Source organism: Malaclemys terrapin, chromosome 5 (genome assembly GCF_027887155.1).
Source record: "Malaclemys terrapin pileata isolate rMalTer1 chromosome 5, rMalTer1.hap1, whole genome shotgun sequence".
Lineage (NCBI taxonomy): Eukaryota > Metazoa > Chordata > Testudines > Emydidae > Malaclemys > Malaclemys terrapin.
The window spans coordinates 13,822,302-13,837,287 of NC_071509.1; the positions used below are offsets into that span (position 1 = coordinate 13,822,302).

Sequence of the window (14,986 nt, forward strand, 5' to 3'; positions counted from 1 at the left end):
TCAGTTTAGTTTTTGTTTTTGTGTATCTAAGGGTCCTCTGTGTACCTGAGGATACTCCTTCTAACCGTTTCCCCACCTCTAGAGAATGACTGAGAACAGAATGAGATGAAAAGTCTCGCCTTTTATGTTGCTCCTTCTGAATTGAAAGAGATCTCTGAGTGGGTGTGCTCATAACTGCTGAACTTGGAATATCTATAGCACTCTTAACTGCAGGGAGAGAGGCTGAGGAATTTAAGATAGATCTTCAAGTCTGTGCTGAGTAATACCAATAGGCCAACTCATACTGGTCTGGCTTTGGTTAAATTTCAGTTCTTAAATCCTCTTCAGATATGCCTGAATAAGACTGTGCATGTGATATTTTTTGTTTAATCCTAGGGAATTGGCTCGTGAAAAGGTGATGCGAGAAGTTAAAGCATTAGCTAAACTTGAGCACCCAGGTATTGTTCGATATTTCAATGCGTGGCTGGAAGCACCACCTGAGAGATGGCAGGAAAAAATGGATGAACTGTGGATAAAAGACGAAAGGTAACATACAGTTTCTGTATCTTTTGAAAGTGATGGTGTGTTTAGTGATGGGATGGGAAGGCTGATGTATTCAAGAAGTAGAGACCAGCCAGTATAAACAGGCTTATACGTTTTTAAACTAAAGTTGATGGACTTAATTAGCAATGTACAAATATATTGCATCTCGTTTAAAATGTTTCTCTTAGCCTGTGTTCTCTAGCCTTTTAATAAAATTCTGTTTTGTGCCTATGGGAGATTCTACAGCACTTGGCTTGACTTTTGCACTTGGGCCTTGGTGTGATTAGAAGTTTCTTATTTTGCTACAATGTAATTTTAAACTTTACAACCATGGCTTCAGTTTCCAAACTGAATACAAAAGCATCTTTTAATCACCATGTCAAGGGATAGTCTACCAGTTTAACCCCTTCTGTGCTACAGTAAAAGCATAATTATGCACAATGAACACTGAGATACTGCCTGCTAAACTTTTTCGTTTCATTATATGACCTCTGTATTTTCATTAGGTGCATTTCAGATTTTTGATTAATAGGGACTTCATAGTGTATTGCGAGCATAGAGGGAAAATCAACGCTGTCAGTAATAAATATAAGTAATAAAGGATCCTGATTGTTAATGATAACTCCACTTGTGTTTGGTAATTTATTACTATGACATGCTTTACTTTGCACTAGCAAAGCTAATAGAGATCTTGCTAGATCCCCTTAAATGATCCATATTATCTGCAGACAATGCATTTAGGATTAAACACAATTCTAGAGTATTAATCTGACTTTCCTTTTTTTAGTACTGATTGGCCGCTCAGTTCTCCCAGTCCGATGGACGTTCCATCATTCAAAATTAGAACAGAGCCATTCTCTACCAAGGAGCACATTGAAGTTATTGCTACATCACCACAGAGGGTTAAGTCTTTCTCTGTGGGGATAGCTTGTGGCCAGTCCGATTCATCAGAGAGCCAACTTTTTCCAGTGGAGTTCTCTACCACTGACAACCGGGACTTGAACCAGTCAGCAGATCTGATGTTAAACCTGCAGGACAGTGTCCTGACAGACTGTGATATAGAGGACAGTACTGTTGATGAGACTGATCCAGGCCACTCCGTTGAACTTTGTCCTCCAACTGTGCCTGGAGTACGGCTGAGAGAGAGGACCTCTTCCTCCATTGTATTTGAGGATTCTGGCTGCGATAATACTTCCAGTAAGGAAGGTAACAGAAGTGATGCTTCCCATGACTACTGCCATTTTGAGGAAAAAGCAACAAGTGCAAAAGGATTTGGGAATAGGAAATCTCCTTCAGGAAGCTCTCTGTCTGTTTCTCCTCCAAGGCCAACAAGTTTAAGTCTGGATCTTTCTAAAAATATTGCAGAAAAAGTCAAACCCACCTCGCCAAAAGTATACCTTTATATCCAGATGCAGCTGTGCAGGAAGGAAAACCTCAAAGACTGGATGAACAGAAGATGCACGATAGAGGAGCGGGAAAGAGCAGAGTGTCTGCAGATATTCCTGCAGATAGCTGAGGCAGTTCAGTTTCTTCATGGTAAAGGACTAATGCACAGGGACCTCAAGGTTTGTATTGATAAGGAAATCTACCTAGATCTTACCCCTTTGACTATCCAGCATGATCTGGTGTGCATCACTAGAAGCCCGGAGCTCCTGAACTGTAAACCTAGTTGTGTCTCTAACTCACTGTGTGTCCTTGGCCAGGTGTCCTTTCTCCCCTTCTGTGGCCTTGTCTTTGCGGCAGTGTTAGTGCAAGTTATGTGCATTCCAGTTATCTGCTCTTGACTTAACCTGGCTCAAGTGAGAACAGTCACACTGCAAAACAACGCGTGGGTAGCACTGAGTGTATTAACAGCATGGAGTAGCTGAGTCCCCACTGCATTATTAGCTTGAGCTTCAGCACCTCTTGAGCTTCATCCCACGCCCCCAGATAATTTGCCTGTCTCAAGTTTAAAGCACCACTTTAATCTAGCTTGAGGTTGTGTGTGTGTGTGTATGGGATAGAGTGAGGGATAGCACTTGCGTTATACCTCAAACTAAGGCTGCAGTAAAGCCAAGCCCTGTGTCTTTTCCACATTAAGGTAGTAGACAGCATCTTCCACCTCGACGGGATGTTGTGAGGGTTAGTTAATGTTTGCACAGTGCTTTGGAAATACACTTGTCCAGGTGGGGTAAATATTACCATTACTTATGGCTATGAAGATTTCCCAACTAGAGGATTATTCCTACCAGGCACAGTTAAGGTGCATTCATTATGACATCCTTTAGTTCACTCTGTTTCCAGTGGAGTTACTTTATGGTAGCATGCACCTTAGGTGGTGGTTGTGCTAGAGGCCATAGTTACTTTCCATTCTGAAATCAGTTCTACAATTCAAAGTGAACCAGCTAATACTGGTATCTCTCTTCTTCCCTTTGCTGTGGTGATACTGCCTAGGAACTCTGGTTTTCGAAGGTAAAAAGTGCTGTCATTCCAGAACTGAAAATTAAACTACTCGCAGTTGAAGTCGTGGACCAATGCCAAAACCTAAGTACAACTGGTCTGAGGGTTGTAATGACTTTATAATGTCTGATATCTATTAAAACATCAGGACTAGAAGCGAATGCTGTTTGCCATGGGGAAGCTGTTGTAGTGTTTGTTTCTAGTTCCGATGGTTTGAGATATTGAGGTCATAAATTAAAATTGCATCATTCTGATTGTCATTGTGCCTTTTCCCCCTTTACTTAAATTCTGACCTGATGTTAGTGGCTGCTAGCATTAGAATCACTATTGTACACCATCAGTATGTGCTGATGAATATCGAAACTTAGATACTATTTGTACTTCACTGTCGCTGCTTCTCCCAATGAATTCTGAGAAACTGAGTCCCCTGCTGTTGCTGACGTCCGAGGTAGTTCCTGTTTGGTTGAGGAGCGGTCATTGCCCAATTAATTGGAGTAAATATTGAACTTGGAAGAACAAAATAAAGTCCACTCTTCCCCCCACATTTATCTGAAATGTTATAGCTCCTCAAACATGGAAACCGTAACTATTTGACATCAACTGAAACACACAGACTGTGCTGGGGAAGGCAGCCATCACAGGTACAAAGAATTTTAAGGTTTGTGAAACTAACATTTTACAGAGTTCAAAATGAGATACAACAGCAAAAATATGCCAGAGTTAGAAACACTTGGAACCAGTCCAAATATTTATGGAACCAGCAAACTTTTTGCTATTGATTTTTGAACCAAGAATCAGAAATTTTAATCCCTGAGAAACGGAACAGAAGGATAATTTTCAGATACTTGAATTGTAAACATATTGGTACCTTGCCCCACACATGGAAAAAATGTTGTTAAAACACAATAGTAATAATAATACTATGGGTATCTTATAGCTTTCCCAGAGCCTTTCATTGGGATCAGCGGCTTAAACTGGTTCTCCAGTACAAGGGTGCTGAGGTTCTTCTTTGAGTGCTTGCTCATATCCATTCCATTGTAGATGTGTGTGCTCCCCACATGCCAGTGACAGAAGTTTTTCCCTCAGTGGTATCCATAGGGGACCGGCTCTGGGGCCCACTGGAGTGGCACATATATGCCATGGTATAAGGGGCGCTGCCAGCTCCCCACACCCTCAGTTTCTTCTTGCCGGAAACTCCGACAGTGGGGAAGAAGGGCGGGTCATGGAATGGACATGAGCAACATATCTCAAAGAATACCAGTTGCGGAACAGGTAACTGTCTTTCCTATAGATCTTAAGTTAGAGCTCTGACCTTCTAAACTAGCAGTTGTGAGTTAGAATCTTGCAAGGGCCTCCTCAAAGTTTTACAGACACTGGCAAGGAGGTGGATAAGATGCTCTAAATTTCTCCCCTTTCTAAATTCTTGCTTAGTAGGTATTCCCTTGAATGAACAACAGTCTTTATTGATTGTCCAAAAAAAGTGTCTAAAAATCTGTATCTTGCAGCTACGATATTCGGATGCTGTTTTAGGAGGGAAGCTTATTTGTTTTTCTTGGTAGAATCAACAAGCTGGTTCATTCACTTTTCTGTGGTTCTTGAAACTTACTGGAACACATCTTTACCTAATTCTGTGGTTTGTCCAATATAATAAGAGGTTGTTCGTACCATTTTAGTAAATAACCACACTTCATTAACTGTGTAGTTCCAGGATTGTTCATTATAAATACAGGTATTTAAGGCTCTCACTGATCAGAGCTGGCCTCATTTCAAGGTAAAAGGAATTTATGCTATTCCCTCAACCAATGAGAGATGTCACACTTGGATTTCATTGGAAGGGAATGAGCAACATAAACATAAAACTGTCTGGTTTTCATTATAATACCTTTTCAAGCTCATTCTGGCATCTGACACCAAAAGAGAAAAGAGGTCTCACTTTATGGGACAAATTGCAAGCAGAGTTCCCTAACCAGGCAGTAGTTTTCCAGAAAGGCAGTTTGCTCCATTGCTAACATGAAAAAAAGCATACTATTGAGAACTTCATCTTGTTCAAAAGATACTCTAGAAAAGTTGTCTGAGTGATTGCCACATCCCTCTAAAGTTTCCTTTTGACCTGTTACCTTACATCAGAGAGTCTGCTGCTTGATCTTTTTCCTCTCAGGAAGTTATTCTTCCTTGTTTACTCGTTGGCTTGTTTTTGCTGCCATTTGTAATGTTTGCAAGTTCCAGATCTCCTTGATTGCTTGAAGCTATAGGCTAGGTAAAGGGAAAGAGGATTGAAAGAAAAATATCTGTTCTTGGGGGTCCAATTCCCCTGCTTTTTAGAATCCCTCACTCTCCCTATCCATAACACTTTCTTCCTTTTTCATTGTCTTGGAGGAGGAAGTGTGATCTTGTCTTCAACTTCCTGCATGTCTGTAAACTGGAGACAACCTGAGGCTATGGTATCTAAATCACTAGTGGAGGAATCTGTGCCCAGCAGACTAGTTCCATACTAGTCTGAAATAGGTATTTTGATATCCAACCTACAGGAAAAGAAGGTTGGGGAAGGGAGAGTTTTTATTCATTTCAGTTGGGAGGTGCTCATACACTGGTGATGAGGGCCATAGAAATACCTTTTATAGAGATTTTTGAGGATGTTCTACATTTACAAGGTGGTAATTATACGGCATTGAAACTCTCAAGGCCAAGGTATTCATTTTAGGAAATTATTGTAGGAAACCAGCCCTGAGGCTGAGTTTACCAGCCCCGGGAGTGATTATTACTGAATTAACAAGGCACTCCCTGTCTATAGATTTATACCATCTTCAGCTGAGAGCTGCTATCTAAGCTTTTGACACACAAGTCAACAGACTTTTTTGCTTTCACTCATCCCTCTCCCCCACACCATGGGCAGGTGGCAATGGTGGCAAAGCCAAGGTAGTGAGTTGTGCTTTGGAGATGATGGTGGTCAGGTTTGTAACCGTTCTTTACTCTTGTGGAAAAGCATTCCAAAGCTCCAGCTCTGCCAAGAAAGTTCTGTTCCCTGCTCCATGGTTACCGGACAATAAACATGCCTTGTGTCCTCTCACCCATGCACCTCTCCGTGCTCTGGTGATGAATTCTGAGGGGCGTAGACTTCCTCAACTCCCTCTAGCCACCTCTTCACCTAGCCCCATTCCTAATATCTCCTCCATCCCTGCTTCTTAAAGTCCACCCTTCCTCCACTAAAATAACTCCTTTCATGTGTTTAATACCTGGGGTAGTGCGAGGGTAGACAGCCGCGTCTGTTGTGGGCATGTCAGTAGGAAGTCTGAGGGCATTGACCAAACAGAATAGAGACTTGCACGACATCATTTAAAAATAACCATCATTATACAGATGCTCTTTTCTGTGTGCAGCAGTGTGTGTGTGTGTGTGGTCGTTATGGGTCAGTAGCTCTTGCTAGTGATTGTGTTTTCGGGCAGTTAGTAAGCTGGGGCTGAGACTAGTTCACTACTACATTCATAAACCATAAAAATATTCGATTTTAAATCAGGAATTACCTTTTTGTTCCATTGTGGATATACTGGTCTGGCTTTCTAGCAGCTAGATCAGCATAGTATCGGTAGGAAAGCATGGACTTAATTCTCAGCGTTCCGTTATGTTTATAATGTAATGTTGTGATTAAGAGTGGTACTGCAGTCTGGATCAAAACTACTCAGAGAGTGTGGTCTGCAGGTCAGATCAGGGGACGGCGTGAGCACAACAGACGTCCATTCCTGACCCAGCCACTGATTTGTGACTTAATTCCCAACCCAGCCATGTGATCAAGGGGGAATCAGGAACCTCTCTGTGACTCAGGCTATGTCTACACTGCACACCAATGTAGGCCGCGTTTAGGGTATGTCAAGCTACATGCTGCAGTGAAAAGCAGGCTCTGTCCACACCGTGGCATGTAGCTACATGTCAGTGAAAGGCTCTGGCAGGGAGGAGACAGTTCCCTGCTGCATTCCACCTGCCAGAGCCTTTTCCCCACCGCCAGAGTACTTCCCTGTGGCGGGGAAAGGCTCCAGCAGCAGGAGACTCCTCCACTGCTAAAAATAGCAATGTAGACAGGGAGACACTGCTTGGGTGAGTAGAGAGTGTATTGGATATATACCCAGGTACATACCCACCGACTTCAGGCATGTCTTTACTCGTGTAAGCAGTGTTTCACCATCTACACTATTTACACCCCTGCAGGGGGGTGTCCCATGTAGGCACACTACATGCTGCCGAAAAGTGTGCCTTGAGTTGCCCCCACTCTTACTCTAGGAGTGTTTCCCTCATAGAGGTGTTGACAATAGATATGTAAAGCGTGTTCAACCCTCTACAGGGAGGCAGTAGCCAACCATTGTCCGTTAAAGGGATTTAAAGAAAGTGAGACTTCCGTTAATTCTGAATGCTCTTTGCCAGGGTAGCTGGGATTCTCAGTTAAGTAAATTGATCTTTATTTTGCAGTTCACCTTTAATATCGTCTGCCTGAATGAATTGTTGTAAATAGGGAGGTGAAGGCTTTTGTTTCATGTTTGTAATTCTTTTTTTCTCTCATCTGATTGGTTTTCCAGCCTTCCAATATATTTTTCACAATGGATGATATAGTAAAGGTTGGGGACTTCGGCCTGGTAACTGCTATGGACCAAGATGAGGAGGAAGAATCTGTTCTTACTCCAATGCCAGCTTATGCCAGACACACAGGACAAGTTGGGACCAAACTTTACATGAGCCCGGAACAGGTGAGGGTTTTCTCTTGCACGATGCAGTGTCATGAATGGATTTAATTCTCATCTTGAAAAAAGAGGGAATATCTTTTTAAAGTTTGTTTAATTTATTTCTGCCTACCAGAAAAGTATTGAGTGGTCAGGATCAACTTCATGCCTTGCATGTGTATACTCAGATATTGGGGTTATCAAGAACTGGAGTTCGGCATCCACTTGTGTTACATACATGCCTGTACACACCTTTCCAGGACTGACTTATGTGAACCCAGGTGATGGAGTTCACGCAAGCTTTTTTTTTAAAAGTCCAACTGCACATGCAGGTGTTGGTGCTGGAAAAGTGCATATGCGAAATGGGGTGAGTACACGTGGAAGCCATGTTGAGGCCCCACTGAAAATCTGGCCTAGGAATTGAAGGAATAATGACCTTATTCCTGGCAATATAGAGCAGATTCCCAGGATGCAGGACCCTGATCTGTTTTTTAGTTTGGAGGATTATAACTTGATGTGATCAGAGTTCTGTTCGGGTTCTTGTGCTGTACCCATCAAAGTAAAATTTCGGTATGAACTGAAATCTGATATTGGTATTTTCGGTGTTACTTTTAAAAAATTACTTGTAAAACTTGTTCAATTATGCTTCTAAGGAAAGACCATTACTGTTAGAACCTGAATATAGTGCGTGACGAATCACCCTCTTCAGCCCTGTAAAGAACTGATTGTGTGCATTTAACTTAACGGGGTTTTGTGTGTTCCATGTGATTTCAAATGCACTGATAAATACTGTCAGAACACTCCAAGTAACATGAACCTGATCTTGCACTTTCCAGATTTATGGGAACACGTATTCACACAAAGTGGATATCTTCTCTCTGGGACTGATTCTGTTTGAGCTGCTTTACCCCTTTAATACTCAGATGGAGCGGGTTAGGGTAGGTATGCTCTTGTGCAAAAATACTAATCTCAATTCCACCATTTCTGTATCTAATGTACTGTATGAAAGCGCCTTACCAGATATTTGTATGAGATTATTACGATATAGCAGTAAGACATGCCAGAGTTGGTTGCAGCGTAATAAAGAATTGTTTCTGTGTCGCCCACGAATCTGAGTGACGTGGAGCAGTATGCGGGACTTGTACAGTAGAGCAAATATGGGCAACTTAATTATGAGGCCATAATTTCTTCATTTCTAAAGCCATCTAAGGGAAGCTATAGAACTAGAATGTACCAGAACCCAGAGATCTCATTACAGCTTTGTAGTTGAAACCCAATTCTTGGATTCATTTTCTATATGTCACCCTTCTTCCTTTCACCCCTCCCACTCTCTCTTTTCTTCTCCTCCCCTTCCTCCAAAACACCCAGGGAAGGTTCCTGCTGCTTTTCCCTGCTTTTGAAGTCCAGTCAGTGTAGACTTCCTGACCTTAAAGCAGCCTTGCCTACTTCTCCAGCAATTGGGTGACTCTCGTTGTTCACGTCTTGCATTAGCCATGAATTGGGGCGAGGTTAATGGTTTTTCCTGCTACATTCTGTTGTATCGTAATTCCCACTTAACAGTGTTCTATTAGGAAAATCTGATTTAGAAAAATGCATATAGATCCTTCCTTGCTCCTTGAGAATTCATTCACAGCAGAAGAATGAGGGCCAGGGAAGGAGCCTTGCCGGTACTTGGTGAATAATGGTCTGTGTAGGAGAGGACAAGTGTTGTGTTTCCACCAAGGTTAGTTATTGACAGGAATGGTGGATTTAAATTCTTTGTGAAGTGGACTGTTTTGGCGTAGTTCAAATTTTGTCTCACAGCCCTTTCCACTGAACATAAGTCTGGCCTGAAAGCATCTCTCCTAATGCAGTATTGCACTCCACTGAGTACGGCGTCCTAATAGCTGTGGGGTTTTATAATCTATATGAACATGCCTCCAGGAGAGCAAGGGTAATTGCTTAACTTGAGTCACTTGTCGCCAAAACCACTTCTAATTCTGCTTTTCCACATTTAACATTAAATTTACTGGGACACATTCCTCCCCTCCCCTAGAACATTTTCCTTCTCATTCTCAAGCAAGAAGCCCATAAAATAAGTAAGATCATTGTCTGTCCACTTTCTGCCATGGATGCAGAAGCAAACCTGTCAGTCAAGGGAACAGGACCCTAAATCACACTGCATCAGAGTGCTACCTCCAGGGGCTTGTCTGTACAACGATTTCATTCATGGAAAGCCAGGGCGTAAATCTGCAGTGCACCAGCAGTAGGTCAAAGCACCCTACAGAACTGGCAGCAGGAGCCACATGGACCCTTGGTGCACGGCAGGCTGGGGTGCTGTAGATTTACACCCCGACTTGCCATGCAGTGAGTGGCTGTTTGGACAAGCCCCATGAGTCTATGGCTAATCAGAAGAGAACTCTCTTGTTTTTTGTTTTCACTGTATTTTCTTCAGTGGTGTGTGTGTGTGTGTGTGTGTGTGTGTGTGTCAGTGACCCTTGACTTCAGCTAATCCTGCTCAGGATGGCATTTTAGCTAATCCTGTGCTCACTTCCTCCCACTCACCTGTCATGCTGGTAAGGAAGGGCTGTTCAACGGGCTCTTTGAACTAGCCATGACTGAGCACTAGTAGCCAAAAATAAGAGCCCTGACTCTCAGCTAGACAGAGGTGCCTTACCCCCAATAAAACCTGGGCAACAGACAAGGAACTGAAAGCTTAGGATTCAGAGCATGAGTCACTTCTGCCCCTTCCTCAGACCAAAGCAGCAGGGCTCAGGCAGATGTGGGGCTGTGACAGTGCAAGATACTTCTAAATTAGAACACCAAATGCTGATCTATTTAGTCCTACAAAGAGAGCAGGATTCTTCAGACGACACCCTGCTTAATCCCAAGATTTCAGTGCCCTTTTTCCATGAAACTGTTTTTCCTGGCCGTGTTAGAACGGCAGTCACCACCCGGCAGTATGACTCATCAGGGGTTTAGACGTCTCGGTTCCCGGATAATATTTGACTGACTTTAAGCTTCAGATTTTGTGTTCAAATTGCTGCAAATGGGGCCCTTTTTTAACAAAGTCAAATGCAAAGCATCTCCTGTTTCTAAGGCATGCTCAAATGGGTCATGGATTAGTACTGGAAATTAGGCAATTTAAATTCATTATTAGCTGCAGCAGCGTAGTGATTTGTAACTATAGTTGACTGGGGAAAATATTTCCACTAGAGGGAGCCAACACGTTTGGTATGAAGTGAACATGGACTGTAAGGAGATGGGTTATGTTGCACAAAGGCAACTAAGTTTCTAATGAATTATAACTATAATTCTAATGAATTATAAAACTTGTAATCTGTTCATTAGTCAATAGGTATGAAGTAGGTGTGAGTATCCATTTGGCTTTCTAAGATCTTTAGCCAGTGATCTTAATCTTGAGTGTCCTAGGTGTAATACAGACGATTCCAAGTGTCCCTAGCAGTACACTGTCCATAATACTGCTCTGTTGACAGTATTAGGCTGGGCCAGAAAAGCATTACTATGGGGAAGTGGCTGGGTTTCTTAGCGTTACAAACCCCGAACTCTTCTGTCGTGTCTCTGAGTGCAAATTTTGCCCCATGGGAAGCAGCGACTTGACTGTTTAAGTGCATCGTCATTCTAACCAATGACATAGGTCTTAATAAACACTACGGTTTCTCTCTTGTTCATCAACAGTATTAAAAGTATTGTGCAGAACTGATTTGCGTGCATAGTGCAGTTTTGTTAAGTTTGTATCTTAACTTTGAGAACAATAATTAAATGGACAAGATGTTTAATGATCTCTTTTTAATATTATTACAGACATTAAGTGACGTAAGAAGTTTGACGTTTCCACCTTTGTTTACTCAGAAATATGCACAGGAGGTAACTCTATTTGATCTTAGTTCTATATTATAAAGTAACTGGAATGTCAAGTGGCAAAGACAAGTGAAGTAGTCTTAGCTATTCTGTTTTTTAAACCAAATTCCTATTTCAGGTACTTTACTGTGCCTCTGAAATAAGGAGTAGTCATTTTTAAATCACACTGCTATAACCTGTACACTGATACCATTTGCCCCACATAGTCTAATTGCTATGAGTTGAAAATAATATGGTTTTGCTAATGTAGGAGCATGCACTTTACATAATCTCTTTTCCCATTCTCATGTTTTAAATCCATATTCGTAATGCAGGAAACAGTCCTAGATAAGTGAGACAGGGGCTGCACGTGAATTCACACCCACCCACCCACCCACCCACCCTTGGGAATTAATAATAAGAGTTGGATCTCTTTAAGGGGAAAATTGTGTAAGCAAAAATATATCATGGGGCATGACATGCTATATTTTGGGGTTGTCAAATCTGTGTCCCTCTAAAGTAGTTGGATAACTTCAGAGGAAGAGGGTCCTAATTTGAAAAACCCCTTCATGTGAAATTGTGAGTCTCTCATTTCCAGTTTCTTTTCTGGCTGCTTCAGCCCTGTACTCAGACTAGATCAGCCTCCTTCAGCCTGACTTCTACAGGTGTGGTATGCTGTGAGTACTGAGCTGAAGTGAGATTAAAGGTGCTTTATTTCTCTAAAGGTACAATAAATATTTAGTTTTAACTATTTAAAATATTTATTCAATATGTATCTACCTATATTATGCTTTGACACATTGGAGTTTCCCTTTAAGACTAGCTATCAGTAGTTTCTTAAATCTAAGGATTGAGTGCATGCTTAAGGGAAACTTGGCACAAGATTTGGTGAGTTTGTAAATGTGCAATTATTATTTTTCCCCTTTTGCTTTATTAAAAGATCTTGGGCCAGATTTGACTAGACAAGTGGGCCTTTAATCCTTTAGACATAAGGGTCAATCTGATGCCACTGTGCATCCAGATTTCAGGCCTTTTATGTACTCCCAACCACTGTGCCAAAGGATTAATGAACAAATTGCTAGAAAAGCATTTTGGGGTGTCTTCTAGTTCATGCATCTAAAACTAAAGCTAGAACATTAAATGATGCTGCCATTTGAAAATAGTTTTGTTGTCTGAAATGTCACATAGCACATCATTTGTTTTCTTCTAGTACACTATGGTAAAACACATGCTCTCTCCAAGTCCCACTGAAAGACCAGAGGCAGAAGACATCATAGAAAACCCTTTATTTGAAGACTTAGAACTCCCAGCAAAATCACTGCTTAGGCAGAGGTCACGGACAATGAGTTCCTCTGGAATTAAGCATTCAAGACAACCAAGCAAATAATTGGGCACAATTATCCTGAGTATACTCCACACGTCTCAAAGTGATTATTCAGCAGGCCGGAACCTCTGTCACGTAATGTTGATCTCTGAAACAGTTGTTCTCTGTTTCTCAAGTTATGTAGAAAACACGTTGGATGGAGCTCAGTTAATCTTGTTCGCTATTGTTAGATGACCCGATGAAAGCCAGTAACTAAACTTTTTGCATTCCATTGCTCTTTCTACCTTGATCTTCATAGGTTGGTTGGTCCAGCACACTGCTTACATTTTGTTAGCTGTCGGGGGAAACTGGAGAGATCTGTTATATGTAAATAGAATTAAAATGTATTTTTATAGAATAAATTAGTCTCTAAACCTGATGAATATATTCCCTGATCACTTGCTTTCTGGAGAAATGAAGGTGATCTTGAAACTTTGAAAAATCATGACTCCATTTTTGTCCCTGGCGGGTAAACTGCGAATCTGCACTATTTTTAAAGTAAAAGTATCACAGGTGTACATATGATCACTATTCATAGCCTGTCTTTAGAAGAACTGGTGGATTGTATTTCCACACCATAGTAGATTTTAGGGAATGTGTTTTGTACTAGCAAGCCTGTTAAGGGCAAAAGGAGGTTTTTGTTCCCCGTTCCCGCTCCCCAAAAAAGGTTATAGATATTGTTATGAAGAGCCATAGTAAGAAATTAAGCATATATCAAAATCTTGAAATTCTGGAATTTTTAAACCTAATTAAGTCATAAGTATATTATGTAATACTGTAGATTTGTACTTTTCTAAATCAAGTGTAGGCATTTGTGTAATCTGCTAATTTAACTGCCTAATACGAAGCTTTTATTGTTCATTGTAAATATGTTTTTTTATTTATAAAATGCAGAATCAATCCATTTGGGTTGGTGGTGTACAGAATGCACTTACTACAATTGTGAAGTGCATTAATTATTGTGACTTCTTTCAAGTCTAAATGATTTAATAAAGTTTTTTATTTAAAGCTTTATAGTTGCTTTTCTTCAAAAACAAAAACTATACACAATAAGCAACCCTGATGGCACGTTTACATGGGCTGAAGAGGATAGAAAAGCCAGTCCTCCAATTTGTTTTACTTTTGAGCCAAGTTCAGTTTTATAGTCTGCACTGTGACAAGTCTGATTCTTACTAACTTATAAGACTGAGGTGGGATTTTCAACTGTGCTAAAATACCGGTTGATGGAGGGGCCACACGAGAAGGAGACAGACACCGAGACTTTCTCTTAGGAGAATTAACCTTTGTCCTGAAATTGTCTAGAGATGAGTGTATTGGGGAAGTTTTTGAAGAAAATATTTTTAGTTTTCTTGGGGGGGAGAGAAATAATTTTAATACTAAACATTTTTTTGTGTTGGTGCTTTTGTTCTGCACTCCAGTAACTCACAGGCTTATCAGATATCTTTTGAAGTCCTAGTCCTTGATGAGGACTTTTTTCATCTCTGTAACCCCCTCCCTATTCCACAAAATGTGCTTCTAGTTAAGACCTCTGAGTGAGTCAGGTTGGTATACTATAGACCATAGGAGTGTCAAAGATCTGTCACTGAATCCAATTGACTGCAGCATCTGACTGAAGTGCAATTTTATGTCATGGTAACAGTAGGCTCTAAGGATATGTCTTCACTGCAATTAAACATTTGCAGCTGGTTCATATCAACTGACTTGGACTCACTGGGCTTGGGCTGTAGGGCTGTAAAATTGTGGTGTAGACATTTGGACTTGGGCTGGAGCCCAGGCTCTGGGACCTCACAAGCAGGGAGGGTCTTAGAGCCCAGGCTCCTGCCTGAGCATCTACACCTCAGTTAAACAGCTCCGTAGTCCAAGCCCCGGGAACCTGAGTCAGCTGACCAAGCCAGCTGTGGGTGTTTAATTGCAGTGTAGACATACCTTAAAAGGTCCTTCTTTGTAGCTTCCAGCCCCTGGAAGTGTTCTGGATGGTGGGTTGCCTGATGAAGCCAGATTGCCTTTAGGAGGCTGCTGTGCTGAAAAATGCAATCCGATTCAGGGTATTCTGGAGCCAGACTATAGCCGAGTCAAAACAGGAGGGATCACGTACTGCCTGCCTTGAGAGATTTAC

At 41.4% G+C, this 14,986-nt stretch overlaps 1 protein-coding gene across 1 annotated transcript in view; it reads left to right on the forward strand.

The window, feature by feature from the left end:
• The window catches only part of EIF2AK3 (eukaryotic translation initiation factor 2 alpha kinase 3), a 62,312-nt gene extending 48,430 nt beyond the window's left edge, over window positions 1-13,882 (forward strand). Inside the window, exons 12-17 of the mRNA XM_054029939.1 lie at window positions 376-525; window positions 1,310-2,087; window positions 7,527-7,694; window positions 8,504-8,605; window positions 11,472-11,534; window positions 12,718-13,882. Coding sequence (XP_053885914.1) covers window positions 376-525; window positions 1,310-2,087; window positions 7,527-7,694; window positions 8,504-8,605; window positions 11,472-11,534; window positions 12,718-12,894 — 1,438 coding nt within the window. The 3' untranslated portion in view covers window positions 12,895-13,882. The remainder of the gene's footprint in view (window positions 1-375; window positions 526-1,309; window positions 2,088-7,526; window positions 7,695-8,503; window positions 8,606-11,471; window positions 11,535-12,717) is intronic.
• Window positions 13,883-14,986: the final 1,104 nt, after the last annotated feature.